The following is a 14,718-nucleotide window of genomic DNA, read 5'->3' as shown; positions in this document are numbered from 1 at the left end:
GTTTAGGCCCTTCTGACTTTACTTATTTGGGACCACCAGGTTACCTGTGTGGTGGGCTCATGAGTCCATTGGTAGAATGACTGCCCATGGGTTTTATGAAGGTGAGATTTGTCCAGTAGCCAGTAAAAACAAATGAATTTTTATGACTGGTTTTTTTTCCAGTGTTAAATAATCACATTCTCTTGGCTTTGAGATCTGAGAATTGAGTCTTTACTCATAGGCCATCTGTTAAAATACTTTTTACCACCTTGAGCAAATCTGATCACTTCTGGGCCTCAGGAGTTGACGAGGTTATCTGTCTACAAGAGAACATTTCCCCCTCTTTCCTCCCATTCCCAGTGTACTTGATTTAGTTTATGCCAACTCACGGAAGGATCCTTGACTTTTAGGCTTTCCTTGAAATGAACACAGAAGAGGCATCGAACACTATGGTAAGTTACTATACCACAGTGACTCCTGTCCTCCGAAGCCAGCCTATCTACATTCAGTTCTCAAACCACAAGGAGCTCAAAACAGACAACTCTCCAAACCAAGCAGTGAGTATTAATTCTCATTACTGTTAAGTCTCAATCACTTCTCCCCCACCCCATCTACATGTCCTGGTCTCTTACTAGGTATTCTTGGGAACATGTGTTTCCCGCACACAAGAGAAGGATCAGTGTTCCCTCCCCAAAACTCCAGGATTAATAGACTAAAAGCAAATCAAAGCAGTTATATAATAAAAATGATTTTACCAGCATAAGGTTTCTGAGAGAGCTTTTGGGCTCTGGCTTCTTAAAAGAGGATTTGAGTTTGAGTTGGGCCTTGGAAGGATAAGGTAGGTAGATTTAGATGGTGAAAGCAAGTACGAATGATCAAAGGTAGTCAGTCTCATTAACTCATAAGAACCAGGAGCATGGCAATGAAAAAAGCAGATAGGAAGACAAAGGGATGTTTGCACTTAGCAAAGACGGCTGAATAGGTTGGATAGGACCAGATCATGGAATACCTTGAAGCTGTGCAAAAGAGTTTAGAGAAGGTATATAGTTGTGATTTGCTTTGGAAATTTGTTGGAAATGCTTTGATGTATTGTGGAACAATATAGAGGACAGGGAGATTATCCTGGGGCCTTAATATAGGTATCAGGGGAAGGAATGAATCTAGATGGGGATAAGGAAGCTTTTGCTCTTGAGTTTGAAGTATTGGGAATGAGCAAGAGGAGGATGGATTCTTGTTCCAGGTTCCAATACAGTCTCTGGCTTGCCGGTTAAAAATGCCAAGATGATTGATGTTGATTGGGGAGGGAAGAATATTTTATTAGAAATAGGAAAGCTCAGGGAAAAGCTACATTTGATTTAGTAATCTCATGTAGTTTTTGACCATCAGATATTTACTTTGCTTTGATTTTTTTTTTGAATTGACTTCTATGTGTACATTAGAATGTCATACTAGTCAATACAATTGTATTGGAAATTCTGCAGTTTTCTCCTTGTATCTCCCTGTGCCTCTGACAGGAATACTGAAAGACAGTGTGAAACTTCTGTATAATAACAATGACTGACTGTCCTATGGGTCTACCATGTTAAGGCTGTCATATGTCATATGTCATAAACTCATAGCCTCGGGTGAACCCAAGGAAAACACTGAAAATTACAAGTGATTATGGGAAAGTTTTGGTGCACTGTGTATCTTATGTTTGATGGCATATAAGATAAGTTTGCTACTTTTGGCTTGAAATTACAGCATTAGGAAGTGTTGCCATTTGTCCCTGAGGACTGCCTGTCAAGAAGTAGGAGCTGTGTTGTTCAGCTTGTGGTAGTGATTGTAGTAGCAGTATGCAAATGAAGAATTGGCTACACATGATGAAATAGTATGAATACCCTGTAGGTTTTGGACATAGTACAAGGAAAGTACTAACCAGATGGGAATGTCTTCCACAGCGTGCCCAGGCAGCACTTCAAGCTGTAAACTCTGTTCAGTCAGGAAATTTGGCCCTCTCTGCCTCTGCTGCAGCAGCTGATGCAGGAATGGCAGTGGCTGGTCAGAGTCCAGTTTTGAGGATCATCGTAGAAAATCTCTTCTACCCAGTCACTTTGGATGTACTTCACCAGGTGAGATTGAACTATGGGTAACAACATATTGGAGATAAACACCATAGGTTTTGTTAGCGCTGTTCCTAGAATTCTAGGCTTGCCCTTGGGGCACTGCTTCTGGTGTGTTTTACCTGTTTAAGACTCTTAGCATAAAGACATATTCCCTCTGGCTTTTCATAATCATTCATAAAGTGAAGATTTTTCTTGAATCTTCGGGAGGGGGAGGGCATTATGGACCCATTTTTCAGTATGGTACAACTTATGGAGCCCTTCTAAGAATGTTCATAAAACGACCAAAATACAACGTGATTACAAAGGAACTAACAATATTATTACATTTATGAAACATGTTTCTCGGTTCAAAGTTAGGAACCCCTAGAGATGATTATTTAAAGGAATGGTGTGTAGTATAGTGAAAGTTTGATTGTAGATTTTTGTACAGGGCTTTTATTGAAATTCCAGAACATTCATTCTGCTATTTAAGCCAACCTCCTTTCTTTAAAGAATTAAAGATTAGGTTAGGATTTTCAAGTTTGAATGCAAGTCATAATTGGTTATATTTGTATAGCAGATGCTGAGTCAGCCTTTGAACTGTTGGATAACTTGCCACGGTATACTTTCTTTACAGATTTTCTCTAAGTTTGGCACAGTGCTGAAAATAATAACCTTCACCAAGAACAACCAGTTCCAGGCTCTGTTACAATATTCTGACCCAGTGAGTGCCCAGCATGCTAAGTTGGTAAGTGTACCCACTATTATTTAGTGCCTTCTTCCCTCCTCCTTTGAAATAGTTTGACCTTATGATATGACTTGCTTATTGCTCTCTCTGGCTTCTTTCTCCAGTCTCTTGATGGGCAGAATATCTACAATGCCTGTTGTACATTGCGCATTGACTTCTCTAAACTCACCAGCCTCAATGTGAAATACAACAATGATAAAAGCAGAGACTATACCCGCCCAGATCTGCCTTCTGGTGACAGCCAGCCTTCTCTTGACCAGACTATGGCAGCAGCCTTTGGTAAGGACTCTTCCCCATCCTAGCAACTTCTGGATCTAGCCTGGTGGCCATATTCTGTTCTGAAATGCCAACCTGCTGATACTGTTTATGTGCTAAGTATTAGTAAGAAACAACTTGCTCATATCTGTCACTGGCTAAAGTTCCCTGCTGCACAGCTGAAAGGAATGTTTAATATATACAACAATAAGCCCTGTGAAGCACTTAAAGCAGTAAAGCAGAAAAACCCGCCACGCTTATTCCACCATCACATTTTAGTTTGGGCACCAAAATATAGGGTTTTCCGAAGATGAACACCTAAAGAACCCTTGAGCCCAGGCAAGGACAGCTTCTGTGCTTTATGACATCCTGACTTTTTGACATTTACATAGGAATCAGTGGGGGAAAGAATGTTTAACATTTTTACACAAAGCAAAGAAATAAACAAGGGCCTAGATAGATGGCTTTATATCCTATAAATATGACAAGTGATTTTTAAATGCCTGCTCTCATTTGAGCGTACAATAATAGCCCCCTTCTAATTAGCTGTGTCTAGTGTGCTCTAGTACCATTAAGAATCCTAGAGAAATTTTATTTTGACTCACTGGTTATTTAAAAAAATACACTGGGGGGAAAGCGTATGGAGAACATAAAAAGGTGCTTTTAAATTTTGAGCCTCTCCCTTTAAAGCAAAGCATGGTGTATATTCAATACAATCTCTTGTTGTTTGGGATTCATTCTGACATTTTCTCCTGGAGGTTTGTGGGTGCGATGATTAGTATTTCGTTTATTTCTAGGTGCACCTGGTATAATCTCTGCCTCTCCATACGCAGGAGCTGGTTTCCCTCCCACCTTTGCAATTCCTCAAGCTGCAGGTATTCATGAATTTTGTGATCCTCACCCGTAGTTTGATTATGCATGCCCATTTCACTGTAAAAGCAAAATAAAAAACAAAAGAAACCCCTCCCCCCCCAACACACACATACACATACACCACCACCACCACACTAAAAAAAACCCATGCCTATGACAGTTAAAAAAACCAATTTAGAACTATTCCTAATTAAACAGTCCTGAGTGCACAGGTAACTGAGGGAAAGCCAACTTCCTGGGAGGACTTGCTTAGCAGCACCAGGGTAATAATTGAAGTGATAGTGAAATACATGGAGGGTAACTTTGATCTTTTTAATGATGACAGTAAGTGAATAGAGGGCCTTGAAGATGCTAATGCTTGTAGTCTCATGTTGGCGAGAGCCTCCTCGCGCATCGCCAGTTAACTTGATAGTTTCTGTGGTTCTGGTTCCCTTTCAAGCTTCCAGGGGAGATGGCCTGAACTGAATGGTTGAAGTTTATTCATAGTAAATTGAATAAATGGCCTGGTAAGCAAACAGCATACATGAGATTAAGAAGCATGATGACAATGGGCACACCTAAAGACATTTTCATTCAAGTAGCCTGTTTCCGTGTGGCAATTCCTTATGCTTTCTCCCATTCGTCTTTGGAAATCATTCTGGTGCCCTTTGGGTGGTTTATCCATGCTGTTGCCCATAAGAGTGGAAGATTGTTTTACTTACATGACAGAGGACCAAGACTAATTGACTCATTTTGCCCCCAGAGGGCCAATTGCATAATCTGTGTTAATGTATTTGATTATATGCATGGAAGAATGGCGTACTCAGCATGCAGTTGGTCAGTATGGTTACAGACACGCTGCTTGTAATTGTTTTTTTTTTTTCCTTCTGTTTTGCACTCATGGACCCAAAGCTTTGTGCTATGTTTGATCGCATGTAGAAATTAAAAATTCTGAAGCTAGTAAGGTTGTGTCTAAAATCAAAAAGTAAGAATCATTGAGTTTTTAAATAATGGAAATTACTTAACAGCCTTAGTATTAGAGTTTTTTATAGGAAAACGGGCTTTTAACCATTATCATTTGCATGGCACTGGGAAGACTTAAATTTCTTCCCTCAGCTGCAGCCAGGGAACTATAGACTATGTACTGGTTTTATATTGGTTCCTTCTCTTTAATTTCCAGGACTCTCCGTTCCAAATGTTCATGGAGCCCTTGCTCCACTGGCGATTCCATCAGCAGCTGCTGCTGCGGCTGCCGCCGGGCGAATTGCTATTCCTGGCCTCACAGGGGCAGGGAATTCTGTCTTGCTGGTTAGCAACTTGAACCCAGAGGTTAGTGGAGCTTTGTTATCCCCTTTTATTCCAGTCAGCTCTTAACTTTCACTTTCTGGAAACTTTCAGAGAATGTTTCACCTTATCTTAAATCTCATTGCCTTTAAGGAAGCAGCCAAACTAGAAAAGCAAGTAGGGTTGGTCCTGCTCAGCTGAGCAGTAATTTCCTTAGAAATGGGGTAATAATCACAATCCTGGATCATTCATTTTCATGATTCCAAAGAAGGGAACCCTGACCCTTAGCCTCTTTAATTTTCCAACTGGTGATGGTTGAGTCCTCTTAGTGAAACTTCTTTTTCATTACAAGACTTTTTTTTAAAGTAACATTGAAGTATGAAGAGAGTCTGTTCTGCCCTCTACTCTCTGTAAATGTCTTTAAACCTTGCCAGCTTGGCTTTTGTGTACTCCTGCCATGTTTTTCCCTTCTGGCCATTTGCTCACATTTATTTTCCTTTCCCAAGATTGCTTGAAGTTTTCTTATTCTTCCCCTAACACCTTGAAATTGACATTTTCAATTCTATAATTTTATTCAGAGTTGAAATATTTTTTATTTTTCAGTGAAGGCAAAATTGAGATTAAACCAAAGGATGCAGTCTAACCAAACTTTATTATTTGGTGACTTTCTGTCCAAATAAAACTTTTTTGAATTGAAAGTATTAAATTTCCATTAGCACTAGGGGAAGAGACCTGGAATTGGTGATAGTTGAAAGTATATAGACTGCATATGAAAGCAAATGTATTAATTTTTAGTCAGATTAATATATTGTCTCAAAGGGCTTGGATGAGAGGGTAATGCTCAAAATATTTAACTCTTGATGGAATTAACATTTAATCAATGTTTCAGGCCACTCTTTTCATTTCTCTGACACTTTTCCATAAGGCATGAGATAGGGCAATTGCTCTTGAAGAACACATCTTCCTTCCTTGACTTCTCCCTTCCCCCATTTCTAATTGATCCCTTTCCATCTGGGATCATGATCCTCATGGCTTTATGCACACACTAGATATGGAGTATTTAGAAGAGGGCCAGGATTCCTTAGTAATAAATGACTGAAATTCGTTTTTCCTGGTCTGTTAATTGCTTCAGTGCTAGATTGGGTTAAACATGAGTCCAATCTGCTATCTGCTAATAGAAGATTCGAGCCTCTACTTTTTAGTAAGAGGAACCATTGACTATGTCATGCCTTTTTACATTTGAGTTTTTTTACTATCCATCCAGCTTATCTTTGAGCTAGAAAGACAGATACTTGTAGAGAAGCTGTAAACTAACAGACTCGAACCTTGTCATTCATCGCTTGTGTAATCGATGTTTTTAGAAACTTATCTTCGTAACCAGTTAGTAAGAGACAATGTTTTTGTGGAGTGAGTTTAATGATGTAGGTGGGAACTCAACTGGAAAAATTAAGTTAAGATGAAAGTATCAGAAAGGGGGCTAGTTAGCCCTTTCTTCCCTCTGCCCCTCTTCCCTATAACTCAAACTTGGGTTATCAGTGGGATCATCTTAGAACTGAGTTTGCTTATCTAGTGACCTGCTTAAAACATCGAATTCTGGGGGAGCTAAAGGAAGAGTAAGCTAGTGCTTCCTACTTAATTTATGACTCCAGTTTTTCTCAGCTTGCATTGTGCCGTTGGTGCATGCAAAATCTTACAGCACTGTTTTAAAACAGTATTCTTTGAAAATCAAAAAAACGCAAGAAGCCAAATTTATAGCAGGAGTCATGCTTTGGGCCACTTTTATGAAAAACAATTTGGCGTTTTAGAAAGTCACTCTGCACCAATATTGTTTCTTGTCCTCTGTGTATATCAAGTAAAGATACTTTTCTTTATCATTGTGTTCCACTAGGAAAAACCTAATAACTTTCTGTGAACAAGTATTGTATAGAGTATTCTATATCTTACTGATGGAACACTACATATTTCCTTATGTATTTACTGACCTGTGTTTTTTGCTACTTTTTTTCTTTTCTCCCCTTCCCCTTTCCCAATTTTTTTTTCCTACCCTTGATCCGGAATTTCTTTGCCAACTGACTGCACGGTACTTCTGCTTCCTGTTGTTGCTTGAAACAAACAAAACAAAACAAAACAAAACACACAATAAAAATTCCCCTTCCAAAAAACCCTGCTCTTCGGAAACCAACCTGCCCTTCAATATTAACCATCTTGAAAACTTCATCATCCATCAACCAATTTCGCCATTTCCTGCGGGGACTGCCCTTCCTCGTGGTGGACGATTTGTGCAACCTCCGCTCTCCCCTTCGATTCCTTACCTTCTCCCCTGTCCCTCCGCTGCCTTGCTCTGCTGTTCTCTAAAGAGAGTTACACCCCAATGCCTCTTTATTCTTTTCGGTATGTTATTATTCACACTTTTTATTACTTTGTTTTCATTTATTTGAGATTACTTTTGATGCCTCAAATGTCCAGTTGTTTGCAGTTTGCCATTTTGAATGCATAATTTCATTTATATTATCATAGTTTGCCTTTTATGTTTATTTTACTGTGATCCCTTAGATGTGCATGGTTTACTGCTTTGCATGTCTTTAAGAGAGAAGTATATCGGTAGCATGCTAGATTGACAGTTCTGGTAGTTAGGCTTACATTTTAATTTACTAAAATCCAGTATTCTACAATTCTGCTACATAGAGGTTTCTACAACTAGCAGAATAAATTTGTAAAGTTCGTTGAAATACGACTCGTCATGTTGTGAATGGGATTTTCTTTTGGGGTTTTTATTTTTCCTTTTCGAGCTAATTCATAGAAGTTGTAATTAAACAAGTTTTGCTAGCCTGTTAATTACCTAAGGATTGTCTTGTTTCCTGAATTTTTGAAGGCGTTTATGGTGATGTCCAGCGAGTGAAGATCTTATTCAATAAGAAAGAGAATGCCTTGGTTCAGATGGCAGATGGAAACCAAGCCCAGCTTGGTAAGGCTGCTTCATTCATTGTCATCATAATCTGGAAAACCCTCAGAAATGGACCCCATTTTTATAGGGTAGGAGGGGAGGATTGCTTTTAGCCAATGTGGCATAGTGTAGACCTGGTGTTCTATTTTATAGTGGTCTTATTGGAGGACTTTTTGAATGACTTAATTCAGGGCATTAATTACTGTAGTGACTAAATTTTGTTCTTTGAATTTTTGAATTGATGGTAAAGTAAGATAAAGAAGTCTTTTGTTATAGACCAAGCTTAGTGATTTTCTTCAAAAGATACTGAATGACATTTCCATATTGGAAACAAAGGGAGGTCTTCAAACAACCTACTCTTATCTCACTTTTTTCAGCTATGAGTCATCTAAATGGACAGAAACTTCATGGGAAGCCAATCAGAATCACTCTTTCCAAGCACCAGACAGTTCAACTTCCCCGTGAAGGACAGGAAGACCAAGGTTTGACTAAAGACTATGGAAACTCACCCCTCCACCGTTTCAAGAAACCGGGCTCCAAAAACTTTCAAAATATCTTCCCTCCATCTGCTACACTGCACCTTTCTAATATACCGTAAGTATACACCAACATTTGTTGGAATGTCTTGAGTTGTCTATTTCAGTGCCTTGTGTTGGGAAGGTGGTTATAGAATTGAATTACACACCACAGTTCACAAAACATTTAGACTAGGAGGTAGGGCAGTTTGGGAAGTTATGGGAACACCAGAAATTGAATTTAGTCATCAATCTAAGCTGTTCTGGGGGGAAAACCATATATATAATAATATATTTTATATGTGGTGGAACGGACATTGTATTTACAAAACAACCATTATATTACTACTGGGTGAGAATAGTCTTAGTAGAAATTAGGAAATGACTTTCAGAACTTGCTATCAAAGTAGTTTGGTTGGAAGCATGCTTCTTACTAAAGATCTTCTACTAAAGCCGTATTTTGTGGGGGAATGTTTTCACCTTCCAGCAGGGGAAGGGCTTTTGAATTTTGAGTAGAATTAAGGCCTTGTGTCTGACCAGGTGAACAAAGCATGAGATTCTCAATTTACCACTGTCTGCAGCCACGAAAGCAAAGGGTTCTGTCCCCTCTTTAGTCCTCCATTTCCCCCAGTAGAGCCAAAGAAAAGCTGCATGACTCAGTGAATAGTGAGCAGCCAAGGGGCTAGTTCCTTCTGCTACTTGGCTGCTTAAACCTTGGACAGGTTAGTTAATCTTTCAGTACTGGGGTCAGCTCTTCAAGGTTATGTTTGAGCTCATTGGAAGACTTGGTTTGTACCATCATAATCCCAGGTCCTGGGCAAGATAACACATGAGCTGTTGCAACAAGGGGTGGGTTGTGAGGGTGGAGTTAATGGATTTTATGTAAGGAGGAGCTTGCTTAAGAGACCAGGTCAGCCAAAGTGTAATTTACTTGGAGTTAAGTGAGAAACTGGCCATCTATCAAGGAAGGGAGATTTGATTGTCTAGTTCTCTCTTCAGTATTTGCCGAGATGGAGGATGGGAATGAAGTAAAGGTAGCAAATGGTAAAAGATCATCTTTTTCACTTTCAGGCCTTCTATATCTGAAGAAGACCTTAAGATGTTGTTCTCAAGTAATGGTGGAATGGTCAAAGGATTCAAGTTCTTCCAGTAAGTAAACAAATATTAAACAAATATCTTTCAAATTAGAAATTAGCATATTGAGAGGAAAGCACAATAGGGACCTGTGTGTAATCCATTTGAATTCCTAAAATAACTTCCCAGAGAAAGTACAGTGGGTGAGTGCTGCACCTGGAGTCAGATCCAGACTCAGATACTTATGAGCTGTGTGTTCTTGGGCAATTAACTTCTGCTTGTCTTAGTTTCCTCATTTGCAAAATTAGCTGGAGAAAGAAATAACAAACTATACCAGTATTTTTGCCAAGAAAACCCCAAATGGGTTCACCAGGAATCAACTACGATTGATATCCACTAAACAACAAAACCTTTCACAAGCTCTCTCATAGTTGGAATCAAGGCAATTAAGTGCTCACCTGTCCCAGGCACTGCTAGATGCAGGAGGAAACAGGTTCCTGAGGAGAATCTACTACTTTCCCAACGTTTTACAATTTAATGAAGCAATTGTGATTTTTTTTTTTTGTCTTGGCAGAAAGGACCGGAAGATGGCTCTGATCCAGATGGGTTCAGTGGAAGAGGCCATTCAGTCCCTTATTGACCTTCATAACCATGACCTTGGAGAAAACCACCACCTTCGTGTGTCCTTCTCAAAGTCTACCATTTAAAATTTGGGAAGGCACGAGACAGAATGAACCTGACTGACGAGAACCCCAGGGTTTCAGCCTGGTCTGTAAAAGGCTGAGCACCTGGGATCACTTCCATCATTCCAGATTTTAAAAAGCCACTTTAAAAGCAGCTGAAGTGACCTTAAAAGACCAGAGATTTTATTTTTTTAAGTGAATCAGTTTACCTGTTTTTAAAAAAATTAAATCTAATTCACATTGTTAACCTTGCGGTGGTGGGATAACAATCTTGGTGACTGTACAAAAGCTACATGATGAAAAAATCACAAGTTAAGTTTACGCTTTTTTTGGAAACTGCTCTGGGAATTTTCTCCCCATGCCCTTAAAAGAATCCTAACAAGTTTATCAGGTTTCACATTGATGCCTTTTAATTTTCTTTACCCAGTCAAGCCTTTAAAGACCCCAAACCACTGTGTGATCACTCTGTCGCCTGAGAGTCAGGATCTTGCAAAGTATAGGATGGGTCCTCTAACCTGTCCAGTCCTGGGTTTTAGGATCATGCTCCTAATCCTGGATTCTGCTATCCTGTGCCTTAAACTTTTTTTTTCTTTTGGGAGAGTGGGGAAGCAGGGAACTACCATGGTATATCAGCAGAAAGATAGGTTTTTGAGCTTGGAGCATTGAAGGGGGATGAGGAGAAGCTCATTCTGCTCAGAGCAGATGAGAAGTTGGCCAAGTGGATAAAGAAAATATTGGGCATTGTCTCTACTGTCCGTGAATTGTCTCATAATCTACATAGTATCATGTATCTTTCCAATGTGCCTCCATCGGTGTTCTGTTTCCAGCAGAAGTCAGTGGGGTTGGTTAGAAACATTGACCAAGCAAATAGGTCTAAGCAAGTCAATTTCCCTTGTCATACGTTTTTATTCCAGTGTTGACAGCAGTTGAGCCCCCTGCCTTTTATGACTTGATCAAGCTTCTTATACTTTCTTCATCATTGATTGAACCCTTTTGAAGATGAATCAGCATGAATTTTTCCAAATTTGTAGGTGCATTTAGTGATTCTTGGGATTTCTTTTGTAGGGTAAAGCCCCCCATTAGTGATATGTTAAGCTGAGGCATATTTATGACTCCAGTTTGACCTTTCTTGAAACCAAGTAGTTCCTACCATCGTCCCTGTTGCTTGTCTTCAGCATTTGTTTGAATCCTTGTATTATACTTTTGATGCAGTTGCTGTCATCTGTGCCTAGCAATATTCCAGTTGACCAAATATTCTAATCTTTTTTTTTTTCATTTATATGCAAAAGATAGTTTAAGTAACTTTTATAGAAGAGGATTAAAAATGGTATAAGTGTAATCTAAATTTACTCTTGTGGTATTACCCTTGTATACTGTGCTTTTATTTTATTCTTTGGTAATTAAGTGAAATTGTAGGGCAGGAATTTAGTTTTGATTTATCAAGCTGCGGTCATTGCTGTGAGGTTGATCAGTAAAGGGAAACTAATTGGATTTCAAGATAGATTGGGCAAAGTAGATATAAATGTTCAAAGCAGCAAACAACAGTGGCTTCTGAAGAGTTGGATTGAGTGAATGGACCCAGGCTGAAGTTCTCTATCTCTTTTTTTTTTTTAATACCCACCCCCTCAGATTCAGAACTTAGGGAAGAAACATCTGTAAATTCTGCAGCAGATAAGTACATCTAGTGGGCTGAGCCAACTTGTACTATGTTCAGGTGGCCTTTTTAACTGTATGGTCCTTGCTTCTCCCCATACCGTTCTGCCTTCTATTTTCACAAAATCCAATGTTGCCTTACATCTTTGTTTAACTTTTAACCTGTTTTGCAAAACAGATCTCTTAATACATTTTTCAGGGTTTTTTTTTCTGCAAATTGTGGACCAAAGTTTTGTTTTTTTTTTAATTGCCTTTTAGTGCTGGTAGTCATGATCTCTTGGCTGGCCCAGCACTGAAGGTTTGAAGTCTTAACCTTTTTTAGTTCCTCCCTAAACTCCTGTGGGTGTGAACTGTGCTGGAAGGAAGGATGTGATAGCTAAGTGAGAGTTTGTCTTGGGTTGCTGGCATAATATGTGGGTAGTAGTTGTCTGTTTCCATCTTGCCGGTAGGAAGGAGTGGGATACTAAATTTACTGTAAGAGCAGTGATATTTTATTGTGACAGCCTTTAAAAAATTGTTGCTTAATCCCCTGTGCTGGTTTAGCTGAAAGGCTTCTAGGAGCAACCAAGTCACCTTTGGGAACTGATTTTTGCAGGAATCTGCATTTCAGTTTTGTGTTTTGTGGTTTTTTGTTTGTTTGTTTTGTTACTGCTTGCCCTATTCCCCATCACCACTCCCCAACTATTTGGGATAAAGTCTCTTGCCTTCCTGGTTGGCCTGCTTTTCCCCCACCCCACCCCCAAGCAATTTCATGTGAACCCACATGCACAGCTGGAGACAAGCTCTCAGACTTAATTTGGCTTTACTATTGGCTGTTCCGTTGGAATGCAAGTGAGGAAGTTAGTCTCTATTGTAAGATTTTTGATTTTGCATTAAAATAACTCAGCCAGCAAGCAGGCAGGGGTTTTTATTTTTTTGCCAGATACCAAGTGAATCTGTTGCAAGGCCAGCACCCAGGCGACTGTGGGTCTGTCTTTTGGATCCCTGTGTTTGCATGTAAAGAATGTGAGTAACAAAGGGTGTACATATTTATAATTTTTTTATACCTGTTGTAAGACATGAGGGGGCAGCAAAACCCAGTTTTTTTTATGGTGAACAGATGTATTGTATATTTTGATAACAGCTATTCCAGGTTCAGTATTGTGAAAGTGGGGGGAGGGTGACCACAAACAAATTCCATTGCCTGTTTCAGAGAATGTTTGTAATGCGAAAAGAATTGAATTAAAACTATTTTATAACAAACTTTGTACCTTCCTGTAGCTCTTATTTACTGTTGGGATTGTAGAAAGCAGTTATTGGCCAGTCTGTACTTTGTGCTTCAATAAATTTCTTCGTATTCTTTGCTTCTGATTTTCCTATCTTTTTATTGTGCCTGTTTTTGTTTTTGTTTTGTTTTTTTGCTACTGTTCTTCCTCTTAAATGTAAATCCAGCTGCCTCCCGTTTAGTTTAGTGGATTTTAAAACTTTTTATTTTCTGACATACAATTTTATGGTCATGGGGAGTAATGCACATATTTGTCCTTTTGCCTCCCTCCCTTACTACATCTACTGAGCCTCTGATTCTGCTTGAGTGCCACCAACTTTGTACCACCCTTGCATGACATCAGGCTCAGAGTCAAGAAATGAGTGGATTTTTAACCGACCTGTCCATCTAACACTTCTCAGCTTCATAATGTGTGTCTTAAAGTGTTTAAAATAAACTAACACATTAGCAGCACAGTGTGATTTGGGAGAAAGAATTCTGGATCTGGTATCAGATGACCAGTCTGGCTTGGGTACTAGTCACACTATTTCTGATAATCAGTGAGTCAGTCTTCAGAGTCCCCTCCCTTCCCTTCCATGTCTGGAATGTATTTTATGCTTGTTTATATTTTTGTTCTGGAGCTTCATATTAGAGATGTTAATGAATGTTCTTTGAAATTTTTTAAAAAGAAATTTTCAAGGGCAGTTCCTGTGGAGTGGGCATTGCTTTGACACCCAAGACAGATCTTAAAATCTGGGAAGATAGTAAATGGTCCTTTAATAGTCAATACCTTTGAAGGGAGCTGTTTTACTGGAGACTGAACCTTGCAGGTTGTCTCTGTAGCTGAGTGTTCATGCAGCCCATCTGCACTTTTGGTCTTAGGGATTGCCTAGGTGACCAAGCAGTAGTTACAGCTACAGGGGATATTTTCTCCAGATTTAGCCACTTCCTTGCCCTTTTTTCTTTTCTTAAGCTGTCAGCGTTGCTCTGTCTTAGCCTCTACAGAAGTTCGGTAGTATCAACATTTTGTCCTGAAGAAGTCGTAATAGGGGGTAGTGGGAGCTGGCTACTCATTGAGTAGAAGAAAAACTTGCCCCAAAGTATAAATGGGCTGTGCAGTTTTCCCCCAATCTTTACCCAGTCTCCATTCTTATGTATTCTAATGTATTCTCCTTTCTCTTCTTGGATCCTGGAATTCCACCTGTGAAATACATCATTTTCTAGACAGTCCTCACTAGTTGTGGGAACCCCCCCCCCCCCAATAATAGCCAGAGTGGGGTTCTTTCCATCAGCCTTAGATCCTGGCTCCTAATATGGAAAGAACATTGAGGGCATGAATTTCACATTTCCACATAAATCAGTCACTTGTCCAATGTCACCCAGGCAGCAAACCCCCAGCAGAGA

The 14,718-nt window shown here is 39.4% G+C and overlaps 1 protein-coding gene across 4 annotated transcripts in view; it reads left to right on the top strand.

The window, feature by feature from the left end:
• Positions 1-13,421, top strand: part of PTBP1 (polypyrimidine tract binding protein 1) — a 31,769-nt gene extending 18,348 nt beyond the window's left edge. For 2 of the 4 annotated variants that reach the window (XM_036749925.1, XM_036750001.1), the window contains 11 exons: positions 390-536; positions 1,920-2,090; positions 2,701-2,811; positions 2,916-3,090; positions 3,864-3,941; positions 5,099-5,247; positions 7,560-7,593; positions 8,075-8,167; positions 8,524-8,740; positions 9,733-9,810; positions 10,310-13,421. In XM_036749925.1, the coding sequence (XP_036605820.1) occupies positions 390-536; positions 1,920-2,090; positions 2,701-2,811; positions 2,916-3,090; positions 3,864-3,941; positions 5,099-5,247; positions 7,560-7,593; positions 8,075-8,167; positions 8,524-8,740; positions 9,733-9,810; positions 10,310-10,442 (1,386 nt within the window). In that variant the 3' untranslated portion in view covers positions 10,443-13,421. The remainder of the gene's footprint in view (positions 1-389; positions 537-1,919; positions 2,091-2,700; positions 2,812-2,915; positions 3,091-3,863; positions 3,942-5,098; positions 5,248-7,559; positions 7,594-8,074; positions 8,168-8,523; positions 8,741-9,732; positions 9,811-10,309) is intronic. The other 2 variants (XM_036749952.1, XM_036750029.1) reach the window with 1 other exon arrangement.
• Positions 13,422-14,718: the final 1,297 nt, after the last annotated feature.

This window comes from Trichosurus vulpecula, chromosome 1, assembly GCF_011100635.1.
Source record: "Trichosurus vulpecula isolate mTriVul1 chromosome 1, mTriVul1.pri, whole genome shotgun sequence".
Taxonomy (NCBI): Eukaryota; Metazoa; Chordata; class Mammalia; order Diprotodontia; family Phalangeridae; genus Trichosurus; species Trichosurus vulpecula.
Note: the sequence above shows the minus strand (reverse complement) of the source record. Positions and strands in the feature narration are given on the sequence as shown.